The 25,519-nt window shown below is 39.8% G+C and overlaps 2 protein-coding genes across 3 annotated transcripts; one reads left to right on the forward strand and one right to left on the reverse strand.

Moving 5' to 3' along the window:
- The first annotated feature begins 9,116 nt into the window (after positions 1 to 9,116).
- On the forward strand, positions 9,117 to 15,435 carry LCTL (lactase like). Its single transcript, XM_005521792.2, has 11 exons — positions 9,117 to 9,150; positions 9,387 to 9,496; positions 9,781 to 9,909; positions 10,393 to 10,488; positions 11,137 to 11,191; positions 11,273 to 11,434; positions 12,005 to 12,279; positions 12,578 to 12,704; positions 13,137 to 13,336; positions 13,877 to 13,940; positions 15,048 to 15,435. Exons 1-11 carry the CDS (start codon positions 9,132 to 9,134, stop codon positions 15,161 to 15,163), a joined length of 1,353 nt encoding a protein of 450 aa, XP_005521849.2. The 5' UTR covers positions 9,117 to 9,131; the 3' UTR covers positions 15,164 to 15,435.
- Positions 15,436 to 16,544: 1,109 nt separating this feature from the next.
- ZWILCH (zwilch kinetochore protein) lies at positions 16,545 to 25,306 on the reverse strand. 2 transcript variants are annotated; one of them, XM_014251074.2, is made up of 18 exons: positions 25,239 to 25,306; positions 24,909 to 24,960; positions 24,309 to 24,404; positions 24,082 to 24,200; positions 23,275 to 23,471; positions 22,750 to 22,829; positions 22,330 to 22,485; positions 22,055 to 22,126; positions 21,646 to 21,739; positions 21,237 to 21,292; positions 20,275 to 20,377; positions 19,612 to 19,691; positions 19,271 to 19,427; positions 18,667 to 18,695; positions 18,181 to 18,317; positions 17,824 to 17,919; positions 17,617 to 17,735; positions 16,545 to 16,956 (listed from the first exon to the last, which is right to left on the reverse strand). In XM_014251074.2, exons 1-18 carry the CDS (start codon positions 25,292 to 25,294, stop codon positions 16,865 to 16,867), a joined length of 1,791 nt encoding a protein of 596 aa, XP_014106549.2. In that variant the 5' UTR covers positions 25,295 to 25,306; the 3' UTR covers positions 16,545 to 16,864. The 2 variants fall into 2 exon arrangements, with proteins under 2 accessions (XP_014106549.2, XP_087919303.1); XM_088063177.1 differs by lacking the exon at positions 25,239 to 25,306 and adding an exon at positions 25,039 to 25,056.
- Positions 25,307 to 25,519: the final 213 nt, after the last annotated feature.

Below are 25,519 nucleotides of genomic sequence, written 5' to 3' on the forward strand. Positions count from 1 at the left end.
TGCCCTGCAAGGCTCCAAACTCTCCTCTCCAGCCTAAACCTCCAACCCTGGGCAGCAGCAAAATTAGTCTGAATGTCTTTAGTTATTAAAGTGTTTTATCTGTCCACTCCCTGACAATTTGTGCCTGTCTGGTGCATGAGAAAGGGCCCTTCTGGGGCAAAACCACAGATAAAATGTGTTTTAAAACTGGAATTAAAGCCCTGAATGTGGATGTTTCATAATCTAAGCTGAATATCCATAGAAAGAACAATTGTATATTTTTAGTAATGACCTAATTCAACTAATTCAATAATGAACTAATTCAACCCCTTCCAAAACAATTCATGAGCTCTTACTCATTATCAACAGACAGTGCTTGGGGACCTTTGCTAATTACCACTATTCTTTGGTGCTGGATGTATTTATGTAATGGATGCAGGGTAAAGATGGACAGGAAAGAAAATATAACTGTTTCTTTTTGTTCCTACTCACAAACAGTAATGGGAAAACCTCCAAAAGCTTTCTTGCTGTTTTGTGGTTGTCAGGACACTTCATTTTCTCTCATTCCCAAGCTTCAGAAGCTTCCTCTTTGTGATTGCAAACAGATGATGGCAGAGGCAGCAATTAGACTAATCCAAGTAAATTCCAATCACTGGTAGCCTGCAGCAGCTTGCAGTGCTCACATCAAATGGAGGCCCACCCTTAGCACGAAGCTGTCAGCAGGAAAAGAGAAATTAAAATTGATTTTTAGAAGCAAATTTCTGTGACCTTCCTCATTGCACCCAGGAGTATCTATAACATCTGTCATTTATTATATATCATGGCTGGGATTCTCAACCAACCACTGAGCTTGGGCATTCCAAATCCAGTGTGCACCTTTGACTGTATCAGTACAAATTCTCAGTTTTGACCATTTGGGAGTTCCACAAAAGGAGGAAGTGTCTGCACCTCTCTGCACACACCAAGAAATATTAAAAATATACAATTTAGGAGCTCTTTTGAAAAGGACACCTTTAAAATTGGAGCTTTTAATAGAATCAGAATAGATTCTGCAGATTTATCCTGTCCTTGCCAACTTTTACAATCTTTCTTTGTAAAACAGAGGTGGCAGGTTCTCAGACAGTGTAATTTTTTTAATAATGACCCAAATAAAACCAGTGGCTAGTGATAGCAGCTACTCAGTTAGCTCAATGGTTATTCAAATATGAGAGCAGTGTCTTTCATAATAGTGCAGGAGCTGCTAAGTAAATTTAGTGTAAATTTCAGAGTCACTCATCTCCATTTGTTCTCAGGAATCCCAGTTCAAACACAAGATCTCCCAGATTCTGGAGGTTTTCTTGCAGTGGAGATTGTCTCCAGAAGCTGCCCACACATTTCCCAGGATACCAGACTGGTGTTCCCCACAGTAAAGTAAAGCATCCTCATTCCTCTTCCTTCCAATATTCTTCCATAATTCTAATATTTTTCTCTGAAAAGCAAAACCAGGTCGTAAACCCAGTTGAGCTTTAGACAAAAAGTTTCCAAAAGCAGCAAATATAATGCAAGGAAAGTCATTTTGTAACACAGAAAAACACAAGCACAGTTATACAAGTGTTCTTGTTCCAAGAACAATTGTAAGTGGGTTTTGTTTTGATTTGGAAAAAACTCCAATATCTCAGTGTAGTTGCAGCAGACCACACACTGGAAAAATTACGTGGTTTTCTGGTGGCTGTATAATAAGAAAGGATTTTTCTCTCTGAGACAGAAAAGGCCTATTCAAGGTTGGAAAGGGAGTGTGGCTCGGAAGAATGGAGAATCAGGAAGCTGAGGAGATAGGTCAGAATTGTGTGAGGATGATGTGGTCTCATTTTCTGAACAGCTGCCAGGGAATTAGGAAAGACAGCTTCTCCTTTTTCATGAAAACATAAGGGCTAAAAGCAAAAATCCAATAAATAGCAGGTTTAGGGTGTTTGCTGTTAAGGGTGGCTCCATCCCTGGTGTCTAGCTGGAGATAAGAGGTTTTGCAACACAGACTGGCACAGATAGAAAACAAAGTGGGAGGATAAACACAATGGGCTCTGTGCCACAGGTTTTGTGATGTGCTCACACAGAATCCTGCAGCAAGAGAAGCCATAAATATCTCCAGCATTTATGGATGGACATGCACTCCAGGCTGGAGACAAGTGAACAGCAGATAAAGCACTCACAGAGTCAGGCCCTGACTTCACACTCACAGAGTGAGCCCATTGCAGGAGCTACTTTCCAGGTTATTTTACTGCATTTTACTTCATTGGGAAATCTTGGATGGGCTCCAATGAGTAGATTTTTTTTAAAACATTCTTTTTACCAGTAAAACACAATAAAATATTTTATAGCCTTGATGTGTTTCTGGCACAGTTTAAAAACTGCTGCTAATAAAACTTTACCAAGAGGAAAAAATGACCAAGTTGTCACAATGTAAATATGATTTTTTAATTTTTTTTTTTTTTTTAATTTGGGGTTTTATGCAGGAAACTGGGAAACAACATCACAGGAAAAGATTATGTTAAGAGAAGAAAACCTATGCAAGCACAACTTAGATTGGAACAGTGTCATGTTCCTGGCAGCTCATGTTAAATGCAGTTGGAAAGAATTGTGTTTTCATGCACACCAAGGGCTGGCTCCTCCTGACCCCTGAGTCAGTGACAATTCACCAAGTGATGCCCTAAAGCAGCAGCCTGGCTTATGAATATGGCACCAGGCTAAGCCAGACAAGAGCTCTGAGCTCAGTCTTGGCCTGATCCAAGCTCCCTGTGTGAGATCCATGGAGCTTTTCACACGGAGAGAGGGTTGATCTGTCTGTCTGCTCCCCCTGCCAGCTCTCTGAACAGTCCCAGCCCCTCCTGGCCCTCCAAAGCCTTTGTTCCTGGAGTGTTTTTAGGTGCAATTTTCATTTAACAAGGAATGAGTAATGGCCACCCTTAATCATCACAATTCTGGCACTGTTCAGCGCTCTGGTGACTCTGGTTCACTGCCCTACCCGGTTTTGCAGGAGATAAAATGTGCCAAATGCCAAAAAAAGTGATAAAAACGTCCCTTCAGCACCCAAGTGTGTAAACAGCACTGCCCTCTGTGTGCATCACAGCTGCAGAAGCTGCTGCATTTGGAAGGAACATCACCTCTGCCCCTGAAAATGCTGATATTCCCTGCTCCTGCTGATGTTCCTGCTCTCATTTCAGTGCAACTTTTACTGCTGAGGTCTCTGTAAGATCTCGGAGATCTCTCTTCTGAGAGGCTCTTTAAGAACTGCAATGTTGATATTTATTTTATGCTACCAGGCAACATTCTCAGTCATCAATTTGGCCACGCGAGGGCACCAGCACTGCTCGGGAAAAAAAAAAAAAAGACAAAACCGAGTAGCCAAAGGAATAAATAAGAGTTTGTTTACAAACTGTACAGCTGTAAAAGCACAGGATAGCAGGTTCCAGGCAAGAGTCACCCACCCAGAGCATCCAGCAGCTCCAGGGGTGCACAGCAGGGAGGAGGAAATCCCCCACCACCAAAACCCAACAGAGCTGAGCTGCTCCTGCTGCCCTGCCAGGCTCTCCTTGCCCAGAGATCCCTTTCTCAGAGTGGGTGTGGGAAAAGCTCCTACACCTTTGTTGTTTTGGGTGCCCAGAGCCTCACTCAGCCCTGGCTCAGGTCTGTGGCACAGGGGCAGCAGTGACCTCCAGGCTCTTCCCCCTCTCCCTCAGCACAGAAAGGTTTTCTCACTGAGAGCCAGGTGAGCAGAGATGTCTAAAATCACATTTATAGCCCAGCAGGGGTTACCTCGTTTTGTGCCTTTATCTGTGAGATGAACTGAATATAACTCCTGAAGTAAAAGAAATGAGTTGTAGCTTGAGCTGAACATCCACATTGGGTGAGTTGTTTTCTCCACAAGGACACCACCACAAGGAATTCCTTTAGAGAGAAAAGAATGTGATTTTTTCAAGCCTGCATCTTAATTATCTGATTTTAAATGATGCCATGTAAAAACAAAGGCCTTGGCCTCACCAACTCTCACTGAGTTCTCCCTGCCAAACACCATCCAGGACACAGAGATTTGCATCAAGAGAAAATAATGGAATTCAGAATCCCAGAATACTTTGAGTTGGAAAGGACATTAAAGATTCCCTGATTCCACCCCTGCCATGGCAGGGTCTCCTCCCACTGTCCCAGGCTGCTCCAAGCCCTGTCCAACCTGGCCTTGGGCACTTCCAGGGATCCAGGGGCAGCCACAGCTTCTCTGGGCCCCCTGTGCCAGGGCCTCACCTCCCTCACAGGGATAAACTCCTTCCATCTATCCCACCTAAATTTCCCCTTTCAGTTTGAACCCATCCTTGGCCCATCACTGCAGTTCCTGATGAAAAATATCTACAAACCCCCTGTTCAAGAGCCAGTTCTGTATGAATGTATAGATGAGTGCAAAGCTAATTTTGCTTACAAAGGAAAATCCTCATTGCTAACAGATCCTGTGGTTAAGCTAAAGCTTGTCCTGCAGCATTGACTGTGGATACAAAAGGATTGTTCTTTTTTGTTTTGACTGTAAGTGAACAAAATGCTGTTTGCAACTAGATGTTTCTCCCGAGGTTTTTGTGATAGCCTGGATTAATTCCATGCAATTATTCTGGGAAAGTAAATTTATTCTGAATGCCCTGGTAGGTTTGTGGCAGTTCAGAGGAATCTCCCAGATAGGACACATCTGTTGTGAAGAACACCAGGTAAGGCAGGAATGGGGGAAATTAAAATAACTCCAGCTACAATCAGGGCAGAAGGGATCACAGCTGCCAGACAATAAGGGGGCAAAAAGTTTTACAGGATCATCTTAACAATCTGAGCTCATTAAACCTTTTTGCACTATTTGAAAAGCTGTTTCTTCTACTGTGTTTGTCAGAAAATCAGAGCAATGATGAGTTCCAAAATGCACATATGAATTTGAAAAGTGTTTGATTGAATATTCCACAGCAGACTGTGCATAAGATGGTTTTATTCAATACAGGGTGCTGTAAAATCCTAAAGTATTTTATTCTGCTTGAGCACTTCTTGAGGTACTGAAATTATTTCTAATTCTACTACTAAGAATAATCACACCAAAAGTGGAAAATCTATTTTTTGTTGTTGTTGTTACCTCTAACTCCAACTGAGCTCCTTGCAGCACTCTGTAGAACCCACAGCCCTGGGGCAGTGCCTCAGCTGCAGAAACATGGACAGACCCCGTGGAACATTTCCTGCTCTCCTGGCTCCTTTTCCTGGGACTGTTGGTCAGTGCTAATGAGAAGAGGAAGAGCAATGCTAAATTTAAATTTACTGACTGAGCCAGAGACCTACTGGCAATGTCTAAGTTCAAATCACATGTATTTGCAACCTTTTATATTCAAAATAAAAGCAATTCTAGAGTATTTAGACCTGATTTAAAATGTCTGTAGTCTGCTACAAGCTTTTTTTTTACTCTGTAATCTAAATGCTCCAATTTGGAACTCCAAGGTGAAGATATTTTAAATCCAGGACTAAAACCTTTAATGCTGAAGTAGTTACATTTTCCCAAGGCAGCTGTGCAGTTCCTGTGTTAATTAGGAGATATGGGATTATCATTAATAAACAGAGGAACAAGAGGTCTCTGAGGCTGTACATTTATTACATGTTCTCAAAAGGAGTCAGTCCTTTGCCTTTTGTTTTTTGCCAAATTTGGGGGTTCATTCTGGTCAGGAACCAACCTGCAAAGCAGCTCAGGTATTCGAATGCAAAACATGATTATTTTAAATATTCTGCTTTTCCTCATGGTCCAGCCCCATCTTCAGATTCACCAACAGATGCTCAGGAATGTAAAACATCTTTTGGGGATTATCCATTTGGGGAAAACAGTGCTTTTCTGAAAAGCCCTCCTGAAACTTTATTTAACTCAGCTAAAATGTGTCTCTCTAATAGTTCAACTTGATGTCACAGTTTAAAATTGATGCTGAGACTAGATAAAAAGGACCACATCAAGATAAAAGCTGCAATTAATTAAAACTGCAATAATTGCAAGTTTTAGTTTTCCTTTTCAAATTCCACGGGGCTTGTTGCCATGACAGGCGGGAAGATGCTACCAGCATAATCACTTCTTTCTTCTCATGTTTAGAAGGTTTTACTTTACTTTGTGGGACAGTTTGAAATTCAGAACAAAATAGGTACCAACAAAGAGATCTTTAGGATACAGATAAGTAACAGAAAATATGTGGCTTCTAATAATTATAATTTTGCACCTCAATCTTCCCTCATTTTCCCCACCCTGACAGAAGTTGAACTGCTCCTTCCACTCAGCCCAAGCTTTCAATTACAGTTCCCACTCAGCAGAAAAAAAATCAGCTTTTCCCTTTTGAGCCAGCCCTTTTGGAGCAGCAGCTGACAGAGCTCTTGTATTTTCCCTGGCAGGGATGAGGAGGGACATCCTGAGGTGCTGGGCTGTGCTCGTGGCACTGACGGGACCGAGCGCGGCTGAGGATTTCCCATGGACCAAGAACAATCCAGGCTCCTTCTACTACGGCACTTTTCCAGCTGGTACCTGCCAACCCCACTGCTTTGGGGGATGGAATGTTCCAGATCTGCTCCTGGGTTTGCACAAGGGAGTGACCCAAAGGTTTTCCTTGTCCCTCCAGGAAAATGGCAGGAACAGAAATGGAGAATGCAGGAATGTTTAGGGATCTGCTCCTGGGAATACAGGGATCCACATGAGCCTGCACTCCATGGATCCACTTAGACAGGAAATACAGAGGAAAGGCTCACAGCTTAATAGTTCATATCCACAACTCCCTGGTTAAAATGCAGTGTAAAAAGTCACACCTGAAAACCCTTCTCCTTTTTTATAAATTACCTACAATTAATGAAATAAACTAAAATACCCTTTGTTATGCAGCTAATTTAAGAAATTAGTGTAATAACTGTGCTGGGTTTGTTTCAAGCTGTTCAGTATTATCCAACCCACTCTTCTGTATGGAATTATGAAACTTATCCTTTCTTCAACACATATTTAAACACATTTCATCCCAACAAAATCAAAACTAGAAAGATGCAGGTTCATGCTCAAGTTTTTATCTCATTTATGATATGGTATTTTGTGTAACAATAGGAAAATAATCCAGAATATTTCTTTATATTTTACTTAACATCTAAGATTGTAGTTGCTAAAACTACCATGAAAACCAAACTTCCAGCAGGAAGAAATGATGTGGAAACATAATTTGTTTTTTACAGTAAGACAATTCTGCCATGCTATCAATGCCCTACCTCACTGTAAAACACAGATTTCACAGGTTTAATAAACTAAAGGATTCATTTCCTTTTTCAGTGCATTAGAACAGGACACCTTCAATTTATTACCCATTTTCAGACCTATTTAGGCACAGATACATTTTGAAATGTAGAAAACCTCACCTCTCCAGCAGCGCTTACTTTCAGTTCCTTTCTCCTATGAACATTTAGCACCAAGACCAATCAGCAGGAAGATATTTCAATAACTCCCCTGTTTTTACCTTCAGGTTTCCTGTGGGGTGTTGGAAGTTCTGCCTACCAGACCGAAGGGGCCTGGGACAAGGATGGGAAAGGACCGAGCATCTGGGATGTTTTCACTCACAGGAAAGGGAAAGTGGTCAGGAATGAGACGGGAGATTCCGCCTGTGATGGCTACTACAAAGTCAAGGTATTGTTCAAGAGGAATTCATTCCTTGCTCTTGGATTCCTATTTTGAAGGAATAAATAAGGGCTTATTTAAATAATAAGCTCTAAGGGCTTATTGAACTTAGGGCTGACATTTTTAATCAGTAAAATCTTTCCTTATAATCTCATAGGAACAATAATCCCACGGTGTTTCCCAAATACATCTCAGCTTTACAGGATTTCTGTGCCTAAAAAATATTCTAGATGTTGTAGGAAGTCCAAATGCTTAGTTAGAAATACAATAAAGATATTTGAGCTTTAAATAAAATTAACTTTTTGGGTGTGTGTGCATGTATGAGGTTTTCTATGTATTTTTAAGAGGGTTTAAAATTCAGTCTGGATATTCCCCATTTTTTGAAAGTATAACAAACAAATAATCAATGAAGCTCTGTTCACAACATCTTTCCAAGCCTAATACCATCAAAACCAATTCTGAAATTACTGTGCTGGAGGAAAGACAGATACACAGCAAGAGGAATCCAAATGACTGTGAGAAGCCAGGGTTACATAATTGGAATTGCAACTAATTTAATAAAAGCTGTATTCCACTGAGGTTTCTCCACATACATGAAGTCCAAGGGAGAACCAAAGGTCTCAGCAAGAACTAGAAGGAAAAAAAAAACTAATTATGTCTTTCCTAAAATGGGAAAATGCAGGAGAGGTTTCTCAAACCAGCAAAAGTTTGAAAGAACAGCTTAAAAAGTATCCTAGAGAAGTTGGATCTCTGAGCCTCACTGGGCTGTGGCACCAGAAGAGATTGATGCAGAGACAATTTGGATTTGTACTTAAAAATACTTTCTAAAACTTGCTTGTATTTGTCCAGTTACCTGGTCCTCTTTATATCAGAGCATTCCTTGCTTTCATCATCAGAATTCTCTTTGCATTGGCACAAATACCACCAATTCCTAATTTCATTGAACACTGAAGATGTAAAATTTCTTAGCAAAAGAACATATATGGGATTTAGGGGGTTTTCTCATTCCAGTGTAAGATAGTAAAGGAAAATCCAAGTAATTACGTTTTTGAGCCTGAGCTGAAATGTTTGAGGTCAAGATTTACAGGCTTCTATTATTTTCTAATACAAATTCTGACATAATCATAATTGTGTTGCAAAACCTCAGCTCATTTTTCTGTAGTGCAAACATTGTCTCCACCGTTACACAAAACATTACAGGACTTCTTTGTACTGTCAAGAAAAAGTGGTTAAAGAGAAAGGCTTCAAGTAGAACGAGCCATCACCTCAAAGATAAGAAAAAAACCCAGATGGAATCCTCTTTTGTGCAAATCTTCCACAGATTTTCTGCATTCTTTAAGAATTATTTAAGCCAGATGAGGAACTGAAGTTATTCTGCTCAGCCTCGGGATGTGTTAATTGGATTTTCTTCTCACAGGATGATATTCAGTTACTGAAGGAGCTGAAGGTGAATCACTACGTCTTGTCCATCTCATGGCCAAGGATTATGCCCACAGGCATCAAAGGTAAGCACAATTTCACCACTCTTCCCAATATTCTTATCTGTGAGGAATTTTACTCCTGAGTAACCCACACAGTTGTTCAACATTCCTGTTAAACAGATTTCTGTTTGTCTGCATTTATCCATTACAGAATTCCCAAGACTGGAATGTAAAATTCCTTGTTTAATATTTCTAGATTTCTGTTCTTCCAGTTATTTGGGAACTAATGCAGGTAATTCCTTGTCTGTGCTTTTCATCAGCTGAGCAACTGAATGAGAAGGGAATACAGTTCTACAATGACACAATTAACAGTCTTCTGGAAAACAACATCACCCCTATTGTGAGCCTCTACCACTGGGATCTGCCACAGGTCAGACAATATTTAAATTACTGAGACACCTCAAATAAAGTTTTCTGATAGAAATATTTTCCTAAGGTTAAGAACTAAGAGTACTTAAAAAAATTAGAGAAGCTTGCATGATTTTAAGAACTTGTAAATATTTCCTATTCGTCTGAATTTTATGTGCCTTGAAGTTTTGAAAAATCTTTCTGAGCTAGAAATACAAACGGAATTAAACAGAAATAAAAGTCTTTTTTAAGCAGCAGCTGACCTTCAAGTACAATTATTGAATCTTGAAATTCTTATTTCCAAAGGTTCTTCAAGAAAAGTATGGTGGCTGGCAGAATATAAGCATGATTAATTATTTTAATGATTATGCAAATCTGTGTTTTGAGAAGTTTGGTGACCGTGTGAAACACTGGATTACGTTCAGCAATCCTTGGGTAAGTCATCGATGCTTCCCTTCCAAACACTCCCATTGCACTGTTCTGTTCCCAAAATTCTGTGGAAGTGACACTAGAGGACAGGAGGTGAAAAAAATGGAGGAGGAGAAGGAAGGGGAGAGATTTAAACCATCAATCTTTGTGGCCAAAAAACTCAGCAGGCAGATTTTGCACAAGGGCAGAGTTTTAAGACATGAAATTCCAGGAAAATTTTGAAAACCCTGGAGAGACACCAGGAATTGGAAAGGCAGCTGCTATTTACCCTTCCCCATTCCTCAGCTCACCTAACCCTCCTCACCAACACCCTGCTCCCAATAAGCCACAGCTCGGTACCAAAGCGGCAGCAGGGCAGGAAATGGGAGCCAAGGAAGGGAAAAGGGGATTGGGGAGGGGCAGCCCAGGCAGGAGAGCACAGGATCCAGAGGATGGAGCACATCCCCTGGCTCTGGAGCCCAGGGAAGAACTGACTCCGTGTGTTTGCAGGCAGTGGCTGAAAAGGGCTATGAGACGGGAGAACACGCACCAGGACTGAAGCTCGGCAGCTGCGGCGCCTACAAGGCTGCTCATCACATCATTAAAGTAAAAAACCTCCTGAAACTGTGCTTGAAATTATGTCTCAATTAAGGATTTTTATCAGATTTCACTCCTTAAACAGAAATAGTTTCACAGCCATGTAATTTCCAAGTAGGACACCAAAATTATAATCTGGTTTTAAACCTCCAGTGCATAATCCAAGGCACTACCAATGTTCGGCACTTGATTTAACACTTGTAACAATCTGATTTTTCCTTATATTATAAATGTCTCTTATAGTTTGTTTCAAGCTGGTTGAAAAAGAAAACATCCAAGTTAGTCTAGAAACAAGAAGTAATCCTGGCCTGTGGAAATGAACCTGAATGTCGCAAGTGACTTCAGGAAGTCTGGTAAAAATTAACTTTTCATATGCCTGAATAAATTAGGGAAAGACATCCAAAGATCAGAGCCATGGGACAGAATCCTGTCCTGAGGGCTGTGTGTCAGCTCCATGTGGATGTCCTGGAATTTAGGGAAGGAATCCTGCATAAAGGCTTTTGTGATGTCTTACATGAAATGCAAGTTTCTATAATAAATACAAAAGAAATTCTGTGATATTTTCAGACAGACTTCAGTGCGGAAAGTTCCACCAGCTTTCCATGGCATAAGAGATGAAAATGTGAACGATTTATTCTATTTTTACATTATTTTCAGACTCATGCCAAGGTCTGGCACTCCTACAACAACACCTGGCGCAGGGAGCAGAGAGGTAATCAGGATTCATTCTGTGATTGTGCTGCTGTTTCTGTTAAGGGCTTAAAGAACTGCAGAACTGTCCCTTTGTTTTAAGGGATGGTTGGAATTTCCCTAACGAGTGGCTGGGGGGAACCTGTTGATCCACACAGTCAAACAGACAGAGATGCTGCTGAAAGGTACATCCAGTTCCACCTGGGATGGTTTGCAAACCCCATTTACAGAGGGGACTACCCAGAAGTCATGAAGAATTATGTAGGTAAGTCCCAGTAACACGGACATGAACAGATCCACACTTCCAGCAGGGAATAACTCCTGGCCAATGTGGGCTTTAATCAAGTGAGGGCACAGGTGACACACAGCAAAGCAACCAAAGGCCCCATGGCTGAACACAGCTCCTAAAGCAGTTTGGGAACACACCAGGATACTTTAGATCACTGTTTCTCCATGTATGGTACCAAACTTAATTCTCCAAACCAAAGGATGAAAGATTATCTCATCATAAAAAAAACCAGTTAAGCTCAGGTGTCCTTGACATTAACACCAAATTCAGGAAAACCATATTTGGCCCCAGCACAGGTGCCCAGGGCAGCTGTGGCTGCTCCTGAATCCCTGGAAGTGTCCAAGGCCAGGCTGGACATTGGGGCTTGGGGCACCCTGGGATGGTGGAAGGTGTCCCTGCCCATGGCAGGGGTGAGGTGATGATTTTAAAGGTCCCTTCCAACCCAAACCATGGAGGATTTTATGATTCTTTGATTTATTGTTGGAGATATAAAGAAAACCAATTGCCATGCTCCTCAGAAGTTGTTTCCTATAATTATTTTGCTAGGTAGGAAGAGTGCCCAGCAGGGCCTGGGGACATCAAGATTACCAACTTTCTCAGTGCAAGAGAAAACCTATATTAAAGGCACCTCGGATTTCCTGGGAATTGGTCATTTTACCACTCGTTATGTTCTGCAGAAGAACTTTCCCTTCCTCCAAGTGTCCAGTTACCACACTGACCGTGACCTGGCTGAACTGGTGGACCCCAACTGGCCAGCTCCAGGCCCCAAGTGGCTCTACTCTGTGCCCTGGGGGTTCAGGAGGTTGCTCAACTTCGTTAAGGTGAGTAGAGAGGTTCTTTAATTAGAAAGGAAGAAAATGCCTGGTTTAGATTTAGATTTTCAACAGTTCCAGCTATTGATCTTGTCATAGTGGGAACTTTCTTTGTCAAAAAAACCCTTAATTACAGAATTCAGTCATTTTAAAATAAACCCCATAGTTAACCTAAATTCCTACTACACATTTTTCTTACTTAGGTAAGTAAATGTAGAAAATTGTTATTAATGCACTTTGCTAATTCACATATTCTGTCAAAATAAAATGATTTTATGTGAACCAATTTAAACATTTCTGTTTGCAGACCCAGTATGGGAACCCCCTGATTTATGTGACAGAGAATGGAGTGTCTGAAACAGTGCAGTGCCCTCAGTTGTGTGATGAGTGGAGGATCCAGTACCTGAAGGGATACATCAACGAGATACTCAAAGGTCACTTAAAAGCAGCTTTATAGGATTTGACTTTTGGAGTGTTTTCACCTTCTGCTTATTTTTTTTTTGTCATTTCCATCACAGAGAAATAATTATTTACAAGTCAAAAAGGACAGCAAACCAGACTCATAAATTTTCACCAAAATGACAACCTAAGCAAAAATATCAATACTAATAAATACAATAACCTACCTGAGATTCAATACTGCAATAAATCGTCGGTTTCCACTTTCAGAAAGCAGAAATTGCTATGCCCATAGAACTCTAGTACCTTTAAGCTAAAGACAACAGTTTCAGAGGATCTAAGTTAAATTAATTTGTACTTCATTTTTCTGCCCTCCTCCCCATCTCTTCCTGCTATTAACCAAAACATTTACAGAGCCATATTTTAAGGACAAAACTTTTATCAGTGATTTGTGTTCTTTTTCCCAGCTCTAAATGATGGTGTAAATGTCAAAGGTTATACTGCCTGGTCACTGCTGGATAAATTTGAATGGAACAAAGGCTTCTCCGAAAGATTTGGGCTTTACCACATTGACTTCAAAAACAAGAACAAACCACGGTACCCAAAGGCATCTGTTGATTACTATAAAAAGATTATCAGTGCAAATGGATTCCCAAATCCAAGAGAGGTAATGTCAGCTGCTAAATTTGATCTTTTTTTTTTTCCTTTTTCTTTGATTTATGTGCCAATATCACATTGAATTTCAGGAAACAACTCGTATGAATATGGTACAGATGGGACACTTTGGTTCTGTACATTAGGGATCTGTTTAATACAGAGATATTCAGATACTGAAAGCGGGAACAGCCTCAATTACTGTTCCTAAAGCATCCCACAGACTCCAACTGGACATACTGATGCAGTCAAAAATTCTCCATCAGAAGTTATTTAGCAGTGCTGTCAGATTCCCAGGCAGAAAACTCCAAGTATGTACTACCCTACTGGAAAATTACCTGGAATGCATTATGTGCTGTTAAAAATTTTATTAAACAATTAACTCGGAGAAATGCACTGAAATGAAAACCACAAAGCCACAAAGAAACTTGCAGAAAATTGTGAGTTGGTAGAATTAGGTAATTTCAAGTTCATTGTAGGGACAAGGGTTGAGGGGCAGGGAGGGAGCTGTGGGAGTGAGGAGGATGCTCACAGAACTGTCACCCCTTCCCAGGTGGAAAACTGGCATCGGAAGGCCATGGACAGCTGCTCTGCCACACACCAACACCTTGCTGCAGGTAATGATGGTTCTGTTTTGCTCTATAAAGGCAGATTCTCTAAAGTTCAGATATTACATTGCTCCTTGAATTCTGTTAAAAGGTATTTTCTCCACAAAAGCACAAGAAAAATGTCTTCACTTACTGTCTCCAACTAAAATCACTGTAGCTAAATGGATTAGCTGTGGATGTTACTGAAATACAGGAACTGGAAGAGCTACTACTTAAAATTGAAGTTGGGGATGGCAGCATTCTCCTCAAAATAAAACTGTTAAATGCTTTTTCAAACACAAACCAAAGCCAGACAAATCAAGACAACCACACAGACAGAAAATCTCTAAATGTTTTACTTTTACATAAAGTGGAACTATAAAAATAAATAGAAGGGCTAAGGAGTGGCCTAAGATTAAGTTAGGGCTCTGATGCTCCTGGTAAACAAAGAAAATCCAACACAACTGATCCAGAACACCTAAAAAACCTCCTGGTGTAACTCAGGACCTTTCAGCATGACCGAAGAAGGAATTTTTTAAGAAAGAGAAAATAACTACTACAGATTCTTACAAGAGGATGAGCTAAATTCCACCTGGTAGGAAACATCCCAGCATCAGCCTGAGCTGATCCTGCTCAGCCTCCACTTCCAAGTCATGCTCAGTGTCAATAAACTGGGTTTACTGAACTCTTCCAGGCTTCTCTCGGAAATAGAGTTCAACAAAGTAAGACCCATTTAATTTTTCAAACAGATACAGAGCAATCATAAAAAGGCCAAAGCTTCCCAAGGATTTCTCTTTGACACTTTTCTTTCACCTTGGGGTGAGGGGAATAAAATTCAAAGGACCAGTAAAATATTTGTAATGCACTGCAGCTAATTCATAGCAAAGACGATTCTTGCAGCCCTTTGAGCACTGACATGTGTTCAGAAATCTAACTTAAAAAGGAAAATAGAAGGAAAACTATCATGGATTTACTCCAGCTTCAGCAGACTTAGGAAATTCTGTTTGCTTTGTTTGCTGTTTATGCCAACGTCAACATTTTTATGTTCCAAAAAACCTTTATGTTTACTCTAAGTTAGGTATTACTGTACTCCAGAGGATTAAATCTCTTACATATTCCTCATGTCTCAAATTTTAGATTCCCTGATTACTCACATGGAAATGGTGACAGAGATTGTTCTTCCTACAGTTTTCACACTCTGCATTCTCATCAGTATTGTCCTCCTCATATTCTACCTTCGAAACCACAGCTAAAATTGATGTTTGCACACATCTTCATTTGCCAAAAGGACTAAGCTGCAACTGTTTTATTTGAGTGGCTAAAATTTACCACAGATTCCTCTTTTTATACCCCTGTAATGAAATATTATTTACCAATCCACCTAGAGCTTTTATAATTTTTCTATTCAACTCCCAAAACATCTTTTCACCAAATAAATTCTCTTTCCATTGAGTCTAAGCAGTAGATTTTACAATCCTAATTATTTTGGAAACTAATACACATTTTGTTCACCAGAGAAATAGTTAAGAGTAAAGTGATTCAAATCTTGCCAGTACAAATTTCAAGTGATTAAAAGCTGCTTGCAAATTCTGATTTCAGTCTGTTCATCAACAGCATTTTGATTACCATGTAATTGCTATTTGAAGAAAGACAGACACATGATTTTAAAATATAAAAGGACTTAAATATTCCAAGAGCACTGCTTAAATATGAACTTATTCATGTCTAAAAGTTAGGAGAATATATACCTTGCTATTTAGGTGTGGAGAGTTGTTTGAAGTGAATAACCCAAGGTGACAACTTCTGAATCAGATTTCAACCACATCTTTGCAGTTTGGTTTACAGGAACCAGACTTACCTTACACAACTTTATAATATATTATACACAAAAATGTGGATTTTAAATAGTCCAAGCACTTCCCAAATTAATATTTCACCTTAAATCCCCTTCTACTGCAGGTAGAAACAAGTACTATAAAAACTTGGTTCCACAATTCACCTGGCTGTACTAGAAATACAGCTTCCTGTGCTTGAAACCAGAAGTTATAAAAATTTACAATAACCAACTGTAATTTATAGATTATATCATTAAAAGTATATGCTTTTAAAAGCATGAATATTGGGTGTTTTTCTTATTCTTACTTACCCATAGTTAACTTTTTAATGCAAAAATATTTCTGTCTCATATTATTTGGTCAGCATGCACAACCCTATGGAATTGTTTAAATCAGACCACCAAAATGTTACCTCACTGATTAATCAACAGAACACATGCAACTGCCAACATATTTAAATTATTATGTCCAGCCAATTATACTGATTTTGTTTTTCAAAAAATTATGCAAAACATACAAGACCACACTGTTAAAATAACTCACTTCACATTGAAGGAATAAAATGATTTGAAGAGGAGAGAGAGGTATTTCCAAGAATACTCCAAAATATAAATACAGGGACAAAGAAACCCAAACTGGATGAAGATCCCAAGGCCCTGGATGAAGAGGTTTCCAAATACTTCAGGATAATGAAGCATCACTTGATTCCAGGAGAACTTTATTCTTATTTCTACTTTCAAACAATATTGCTTGGTTTGTTGGTTAAGATAACTCACACTTTGAACAGTGTCTGATTGCATTTTTAATGATCAAAAAAATAAAATATGAAACCCCAAAGGGCACAACTTTGTTGAATGTCTGCAAATATATGAAAATACCCACCATATTTACAAAATATTTATACTGTACAATCATAATTGCACTGCATTTTTAACAAATGAGGTGCCTACAGGTGAATTGTGGCTGTGGAGGCCCCACTTAAGTGTAATAAAGCAAATAAATCAGTGAAAATGAACTGTTTGAAGCCCAGAGTGTTTCTAAAAGTTCTGTTGGGACAGAAAACACTGAAATTTCCACCTTTCTGTACCTTTCCAGTCCTGCCTGTTCAGTAACATCAACTTAAGTGAACTGCACCTGACTGCACTGAGTCATGGTAATAAAATACAGCCTTTCTTCACTGCTTCCATTTACTGCAGAGTCAGAAAAGAAACCTGCAAGGACAAAGGGAAAAGCAGGGATTAGCCACTCTTTTTAGAAGGTGAAGATTAGTTCATGGAGCAGCTTTCAGAACTGTTTTCAAAGTGCAGTTTTACTGAAGTACTTAATGACAAAAATCAATAATGACAGGAAAGATTTACCAAATCCTCACATCAAACCTCATCCCAAAAAGGCAAATCATTTCTGCACCAGTCCCCCTGCTTAATTCTTCCCCATTCTGATGCTTTTCCACTTGTTCTACATTTGCTTGCAGCAAGACAGATCTTCTCCCCCCTTTGCACCTTTCTCTGACTTGAGACCAGCATTAACAACAGGGAAATTTCTCTTTCAAAACTCTTCTCAGATTCATTGGCAAACATTTTAGAAATAAGGTACAAGATTTTTTGGGTATCAGTCATCTCATATTTGGAACTATTTTGTCATTTGAACTCTAAAAACATAACTCAGCCAAGGTAAGAAGGCAAGAAAGTCACTACCTTCTGAATATCCTTAATTCTGTAAATACCACCTCACTCTTTTGGTAGAAAGTAAAATATCATTTTGCTTTGCTAAAAAGTAAATATAAAGCTCAGACCCACTGAACTCAGGATAAAAACTGAATTTGTTTGAAGTTTGTACTTTGATTATTTCATTTCACCAGCAACATTCCCCACCTGAATTGTCTGATGTCCCATGTTCAACTGGAGCATTGGTACTGACTTGCCATGTTGTTTTAACCTCCTTCTGTCCATGCCCACTACTTATCTCCACCTTCCAGACTTCTGGATTATCACTGAGAGAATAATCAAAAAACATTAAAATTGAGTCAGGTATTCAGTCCCATCTGAATTTTATGCTGCAAACTCTCAAGTTTCTCTTACTTTTGATAGAATTTCTTCACAAGAGCTGGTCTGATGGGCAGCTGAAACACATGCTTCTCATCCAGAGGGTTCTCCTTGTAATACTTCATGCAAATCCTACAAGAGATATCAGGTTACTTTATTTAAAGAAATGCTTGTACAACAGAACATCAGCTTGTGTAAAATTAACTGTATTCTCACATTTTATTATTTCCTTTAGTTTTCAGTTTTAGTCCCAAAGCAAAATTTGGCAGGAAGATCCAGCTGCTCCTTCTGCAGTTTCACTATCACCAACATTAAGGTGTTTCTTTAAAACTGTCAAGCAAACTCTATTTGTGATTGTAATTTAAAGAGCAAAAGTAAAAATGAAATAATTACTGTGTCAAAGGGAAGAGGTTCTCATGTCTGAACTGCAGTAAGCCTGTACAGCTGACCATTATTTCCAGCATATGGTGAAGCTTTTGAACACGGTGGACTTGTTCCTGGAGATCCACTGATGTGGAGGTGAAGTAATCCTGGTAGAGAAAAGAGCTTTTGCTCTTACCTGAGCTCTCCACTGCTACAGACACACAACACGCCCTCAGTAAATAAAATCATCTTCCTGCTTCTTTGGAGATTTTTAGAGTGGCCCAGCAGACTCAGACCAAAGCCTTATCAAAGTGTAACAAAGGTTCACTGCCTTAGCAGTGACCCAAATCAGATATCAAAGGAATTATCTGGGAATAAGGAAACAAAACAATGACATTTCTGCAGTGTGTTGTTCCAGCCTCATGATCTGCAGTTCAGTTTCTCAGCTTTTATGATTTGCATCCCACCATCAGCTAAGAATGTTCTGCTTTAGAAAATAAAAATAAAGCATCTCACCAAGTAGGTTGCTGTTGCAAGCTCCTGGCCTGTAAAAGGAACAGCAGAAAAAAAATTAAAATTTAATATGTGGTATCAGATGAAATATAAGCAACATTCAGATGATCAAACAGCAAATTCTACTGAAGCACAAAGTCAGCAGGAGTGTGATGTTATTTATTGACACAATCATTCATTCCAAACAAGAAAAACCCTCTAACGTGGTATGGTCAAGGCATGATTTTATTTTTCACCAAGGCTGCACGATGAAGAAATCCACCATGTACTTGGAGACAGCCACCCTCCTCAGGATACACAAGCTTACAAAAGTAGTGAAAATAAAAAAGCAAATACATGAAGAATGAAAACAGGATGACAGATGCCAAAAAGAAATGAAGATGTAACCACAGCAGTAAAACACAAAGCTATACTTCTTTTGAAACAACTAAGTTTTTAAAATTTTGAAATTTAAAAGCTGGAAATTTCCATTACTCAGGAAGCTGGAAACTGCACTTCAGCAGATGGGAAGGCAGAGAGATGGAGGTTACCCAAAAAGTTCATTATTTCCTGCATGGAACACCTTTTCTCCTGAATTCCTAATGCTGTTACCAAGTGCCAGGCTCACCTATGAAAAAACTGACATAATCCTTCTTCATCTTCTCCAAGCCAATCTCCAGAAGCATCTGAATGGGAGTGATGTCACTGAGGGAAACATCCTCCATCTTTCCATGGTAGGACTGTTGGATCAATTGACTTAAAAAACTGCTGCTCCCTTGATGAATCTGAAAATAAAGCAGTCATTTTGTGATGACACTGCATGAAATATCATCAATGTTGTTCAGAAGTTCAACACCAGGGAAACACAATTTAAAAACAGCACAAGTGAGGTCAGAGAAGGGACAGGAACTGCATTTTACTTGAAACTATCCCAAATTTTAGCATCTCTTGTGAAATACAAATACATACCCATGGCTGTATCTCACCATGTTCCAGGGATTTTATGACCAGTGTGAAACAGTCTATTAATTCCTGATAGGAACTGACACCTGGAAAGAAAAACACAGTATTTTAATTATCAATCCAGGCTCTTTCTCTGGTTGTTAAGTCAATAACAACAGGCCAACACACCCTTGCACAAACAAAACCCCTCAAATTAAAGAAATTACAGACTGCAAAGGTTTTTGGTAGCTTTGTCACATGATGACTTTAAATAAGGTTACTCTAAAAAAACAATCATCAACAGAGGTCACTGAACTCTACATATACTGAAAACTGTCCTTCAGATCTAGAGAAAAAGGAATTATAAAGTTTTCAGTTTTAGAGCAGATAGGTTTTAGCCTTAAAGCAACTACCAATAGTCTAGTGCCTTCTGCAGTCAAATAAAATGAAATTATCTTCCTGCTGGTCTGCCATTGGAAGGTTGTAAGAAAAGACATCATCCTGCATCCCTAAAATGGGCTCTTTTCTAGGAAGAGACTGCTGATACCAATTTCCTGAAGAGCTGATGAGTCCTTAAAACTCAGAAATGGACAGGAATTTCCCTGAAAAAGCAATACTGTCTTGCAGATAGAGAAGAAAATGAAAGGAAAGAAATGAAATTAAATGTAAGATGGGGCACAATACACTTACCTTTCATTTTGCACCATAATTGCTCAGTAAAATCCAGGTCTCCTCGCTCCCCAAAGATTGATTTTATGCAACTGTCCACAGCAGCTGTGTCACATTTGATTTTCTGGAAGAATTTATTGGACTTCAATGAAGAATGGTGCCTGAGAGTCAAAAATCTTCCACATCTGAATGTCTCCAGAGATCAAAACTGGCTGCATCACTAATTTTCCCCCTTTCCAGGGAAACTACCACACAGTACTTTGGAAGTATATTTTTATTTCAAAGTGAGTCTGATTCTTTGCAGAATTATCACAGTGGATAACTGCTAGCCTTGGAGCAGAAAACAAAAGCCACTGTCAGAGAGATTTTTAGATCTCAGCCAGGTATTGTCTGTGTACCCAGCAGTGCCCTGGGAAGCAAAAATCCAGACACACAAATTCTCAGAGCACAGAACTGTAGCTCCTGTTAGTATAAAGAACTATAATTCCTCATAGTCCTGATACAGAACAGTTCTGTTGACACAGAAATCAATATATTCTTGGATTATCAACAAAATGCTGTTTCTCTCTTAACAGAAAACAGACCTAAACCTTTCCTTGTAGGCTGAGAGGAAAAAAAAAAATCTCAATATAACCAAACACATTTTTTATCATTTGAATTTGCCCATTGCTTTACAGGATCATAAACCTCCAGGTAAGAGGACACATATTCAGCTGATACTATCAAATTGGCCCCAAATCACTAAATTAGGCAAGAAAAGTAAATTAATGCTAGAATGCAACGGCACAAAGGTCAGAATTCCTGGAAGAAATCAGACCTTCTCCCATTATTTTTACACAGCAGAGACAGAAAGGAAGAGATCCATATTCTTTTTCATCACTATTTACATATAGAAACAATATACAAGATTTAGTCAAAATCTGAAATAACTGCAGTGAAAAGGGAAGCAGAATGACAAAGAGCTGTTAGGAGACTGCACACACCTCTGTTTCATTCTTGTTTCCAAGTGTATAATCCCCATCCAGTTTCTTCTTTAAATCTGGGAGTTAAAAAAAGTAAGTTCCACCACTATGAAAAGAGTCATCAAACCAATCATGAATCCCCTGGCACATCAAAAATGACAAATACACCGAATTATAAAATTGGTTAATTTAAAAATGGTTTTATTGGGTAAGGATATAGTCTGAAAAGACTTTAGAAAAATGTTTTTCATTATTTTTACTTTGCTCCATGATATTAGAAAAAAGACAAATATGTATTAACCTATTTAACTACTCTGTGCAGTTCACAGAAATGAACATTTCCAGCTCTAATGCTTTAAAAGTTGTATGTGGAATTCCCTTTTATTCCTGTCAAGTGGCCTTCCCTCCCCATGGAACAAGCAGCAATTACCAGTCAGAAATTCCTGGACCAGTTTAAGAGCTGAATCAGACTCTGATGGCTCAGGCCACTCAGTCACACCCATCTTCAGACCTTCAGCCAAAACCTAAAGGCAGCAAGAAAATCACAACAGAAATCAGTTCTTCTTTGGAGTTCTGCATGTGTCATCCTTCACAGGTAACCTCACCAAAAATCACAAATCTCTGCACAGCTAACCAGGAGTTACAAACTTTCAGAATTTCTTGGATGATTTGTTCTCTTTCTATTCAAGACTTCTAAAACTGAACTCAAAGTTCAGCTAAAATAAATGCCTGAAGTTATATTTGAAACATCTGATGGAGTTTTCAATAAAGTAAATTACTAGCACATAAAATCCCCATTCCATGCAAATGTCAAATTGGAATTTCTCCCCTGCACTCACCAAGAGGAACTGCAGCTCTCGGTACAGCTGGAACACAGGACTTCTGGGGTCCCCCGACTCCAGGACAATATTCTGAAAGTTCCACAAGTTTCCCTCAGTTACAAACTTCAGAAATCAAGAGTCCTAAAATTCTCATCAGTGAGAACCATCTCAGCACAACTTTTAATCCAGCTTATGAACAGGTTACATTGCTTTTATCTTCTATCCTTTATACTACTCATGATGTGAATTGTGCCAAGAGCTTGGGTTCATTTGCTTTTTCCATCCTGACTTACCAGGGTGGCAGCAGAGATCAGTGGGGGAGTCTCCAGAATCTTTTCCACACCATTCCATGTAATATCCACACAGATGTTGCTTCCAAATTCTGCAATGGTGTCCTCTATTGCAGCAGCTGCAATCAGCTCATACTGAGCAAATCCTTTTGTTGTCACCTAAAATGAACAGATTTCAAAAATAAAACCAAGAAAACTACCACAGGCAAAGTAATTTTAAAAGCATTTTACAAACATTCAAAAAAGGGTCAATACCAGACAAATGCATTATAGACACGACCTGAATCAGACTGTTATACTATAAAATCATACAAAGGTGAGTTTCCACAGAGGATCTAAAAAGCTTCCCCTAACCAGCATCATAAATCCCAAAACAGAGTTTTTAAACTTCAACTGAAGCCATGACAGAGTGTAAAAACATACAACAGATGAATGATGTCTTATTTTATGTTCCATTTTGAGCTGTTCCAGGTTTGCAAAACGGGTTTTATCAGCTGTAGGACCTAGGAAAGGAAAAAAGTGATAATCAAAAAGCCCCGTTTGACACAATTCAAATCTGGCACTTCAAATTCATTCCCAAATTCTCCATTTGGTGAAGCATGACTCCTGCTGTCCTTTAGAAAGCTGGAATTCTCCTTGCATTTCTCCTATTGAGTCAGAGGCTGTGTAAGATGCTCAATGGCAGCAGTTTAAATCTCCTGTTGCTGCACCTGAGTTGAGGCAGGCCTGCACAGCTACAGGTGCATCAAGTAGATTAAAAAGCCACTTCCCACACACAGCATTGATTAAAAACATCTTTTATCTTATTTTAATCCCCTCTTGTTCATTAAAACCAGGAATACAGAGCATTTACAAGCCAGGATCACACAAAGACAGCATTGTGACATCAGCATTCCCACAATTTTTAGCCTTCCTCATTTAATTTTCTGTGCACCATGATCACCTTACCATCACATGAAACCGTGTAAATATTGAGCCCTGTGACTTTGTTTCCAGCCTTGATAGGCTCAGCTCCAATCCAGCAGGTGTGCTGAGGATCAGAACCATCACACCTGGCCCAGAGGGGAGGAAGCACAACCAGGTCACTTATCCCCAGGTGGGTCATGTTTGGGTTTTGCACCATTGTGTACAAGGAAATCAACTGCCTAGAAATAGGAACAGGGAGAAAGTAAGATGCCATCAAACTTTTAAAATATAATTATTATATTATATTATTATAATTTATATTATAAATTTATATGCTTATATTTAATATCTGTTATAAATATATGTTAAATTATATTATTAACATATTAACATAGGCTGAATATTCTATAATTATAATGGAATATCAAGTTTTAAGATAATTAAAAGAATACATTAGTCAGGTAAACCACATTTTGGTACAGTGCACTAGTATTTTAATAACACCAAAGACACAAATCAGATTTTTAGGGCCTTTTTTAACAGAAGTTTTACCAAAAAAATAAGCACTGAAGTCTTAGTGAGCTCTTTTTGCTCATCTACACCCAGTGAATCCCAACAGCGCAGCTCACAAGTGCTTTTCCAATAGCTGGATTTTAGCTACTTTTTAAAATGCTTTTAGCTGTTTAAAGTAGGGAGGCCTTTTTGCAGGATGGAAAATAGTCACAACTCCTCATAAACTAATGAGTAATTTTATCTAGGGGATTGAAAATACAGGTTCTGAATATTAGAAAAAGACATAAAATTACAAAAGAAAACTCCCTCAGAAGGGGAGGGAAATCTTTCACTTACTTTGCTCTTCCAACAGAAAGAGCCAGGGCTCCAGGACTCTCCTTTGGCAAAACCCCAGAGGCACCAACAGCATCATCTATTTTTGATTCCTCCATGGAGTCACTTTCTTCATTGTGCATCTTTAAAAGAAATGTGCATTTAAGTCAAAAACTGCAAGGTGTGTGAAAAAAAGTCTGATAGGAATTCAAAAGTCTGGATTACATTTAACATCTATCATGCACACTTACAGCTTTCTGCAAAATATATATTGCGCTGCCTCCATTCCAAAATTTTTCAACAGGGCTTTTGCAACTGCCACCAACCAACAAGATCTCTACATCAGTCTGAAAAAGAAAAATAAAAAAAAAAATCAAAGCTTCTTAGTGCACTGTGTAGAGACACTGCATTTCAGCATTTTTTCTTTAAATACCAGAAACTGCAAAATTAAATAATCCCACAGACTGTTTTCCAATCCCATTGCATCCATTTGTGAGGCACTTGCAGCCTTCCTGCAGCATCTGAAGGCAGCCTACAGGAAAGATGGAGACCATTTAAGAGGATGGAGTGGGAGGACAAGGTGGAATGGATTCACACTGACAGAGTAGGTTTAAATTGGAAATAAGGAAGAAATCCTTCCTGCAAGGGTGGTGAGGCCCTGGCACAGGGTGCCCAGAGAAGCTGTGGCTGCCCCTGTATCCCTGGAAGTGTTCCAGGCCAGGCTGGACAGGGCTTGGAGCAGCCTGGGATAGTGGAAGGTGTCCCTGCCATGGCAGGGAGTGGAATGGGATGATTTTCAAGTTCACTTCACTTCAAGTTCACTTCATAGACAAACCAGTCTATGATTTTACCTCATAGAGATAGCGATGTCCGGGGATACTGTCCTTTCCTTCACCACGTATCCTGAAAGAAAAGAAAACGTTGAGATAAACGGCCTTTCCCCTCAGCATTCCTCATTAAACAGCAACATTACCCACATACATTAAACGCTCCAAGGCTACAACCGGAGCCTCAGCAGCCTCCCCACAAGCGGGACCAGACCTCCCTCAGCAGAGCAGCGGAGACTCCCAGGCAGTAACCCCGATCCGCACGGGAGCAGGAGCCCGGACAGCCCCGAGAACAGTCCCGATCCTCACGGGAGCAGGAGCCCGGACACTCCCGGGAACAGCCCCGATCCTCACCGCAGCAGGAGCCCGCTCAGGCCGCCGCCCGCCCGGCGCCGCCGTTCCGCCGCCATCGCCGCCCGCCACAATCGAACCTCCCGCCCGCCGGCGCTACGCGACGCCTGTGAGGGGAGGGTGACACGTCACGCTGGATCCCTCCGCCGGAACAGAGTCCCCTGCTTTGGCGGGGAACTGAGGGGGACAGAGGCGCCCGGAGGGCTCGAGACGGGAGCGACGGGGCCGAAGGGACTTGGGTGGGGACTGGGACCGGGGTCGGAATTCCGTCGAGAACTTGGACC

Source organism: Pseudopodoces humilis, chromosome 16 (genome assembly GCF_049639895.1).
Source record: "Pseudopodoces humilis isolate 2021_Gansu_Grassland_sample_001 chromosome 16, ASM4963989v1, whole genome shotgun sequence".
In the NCBI taxonomy this organism is placed as follows: Eukaryota; Metazoa; Chordata; class Aves; order Passeriformes; family Paridae; genus Pseudopodoces; species Pseudopodoces humilis.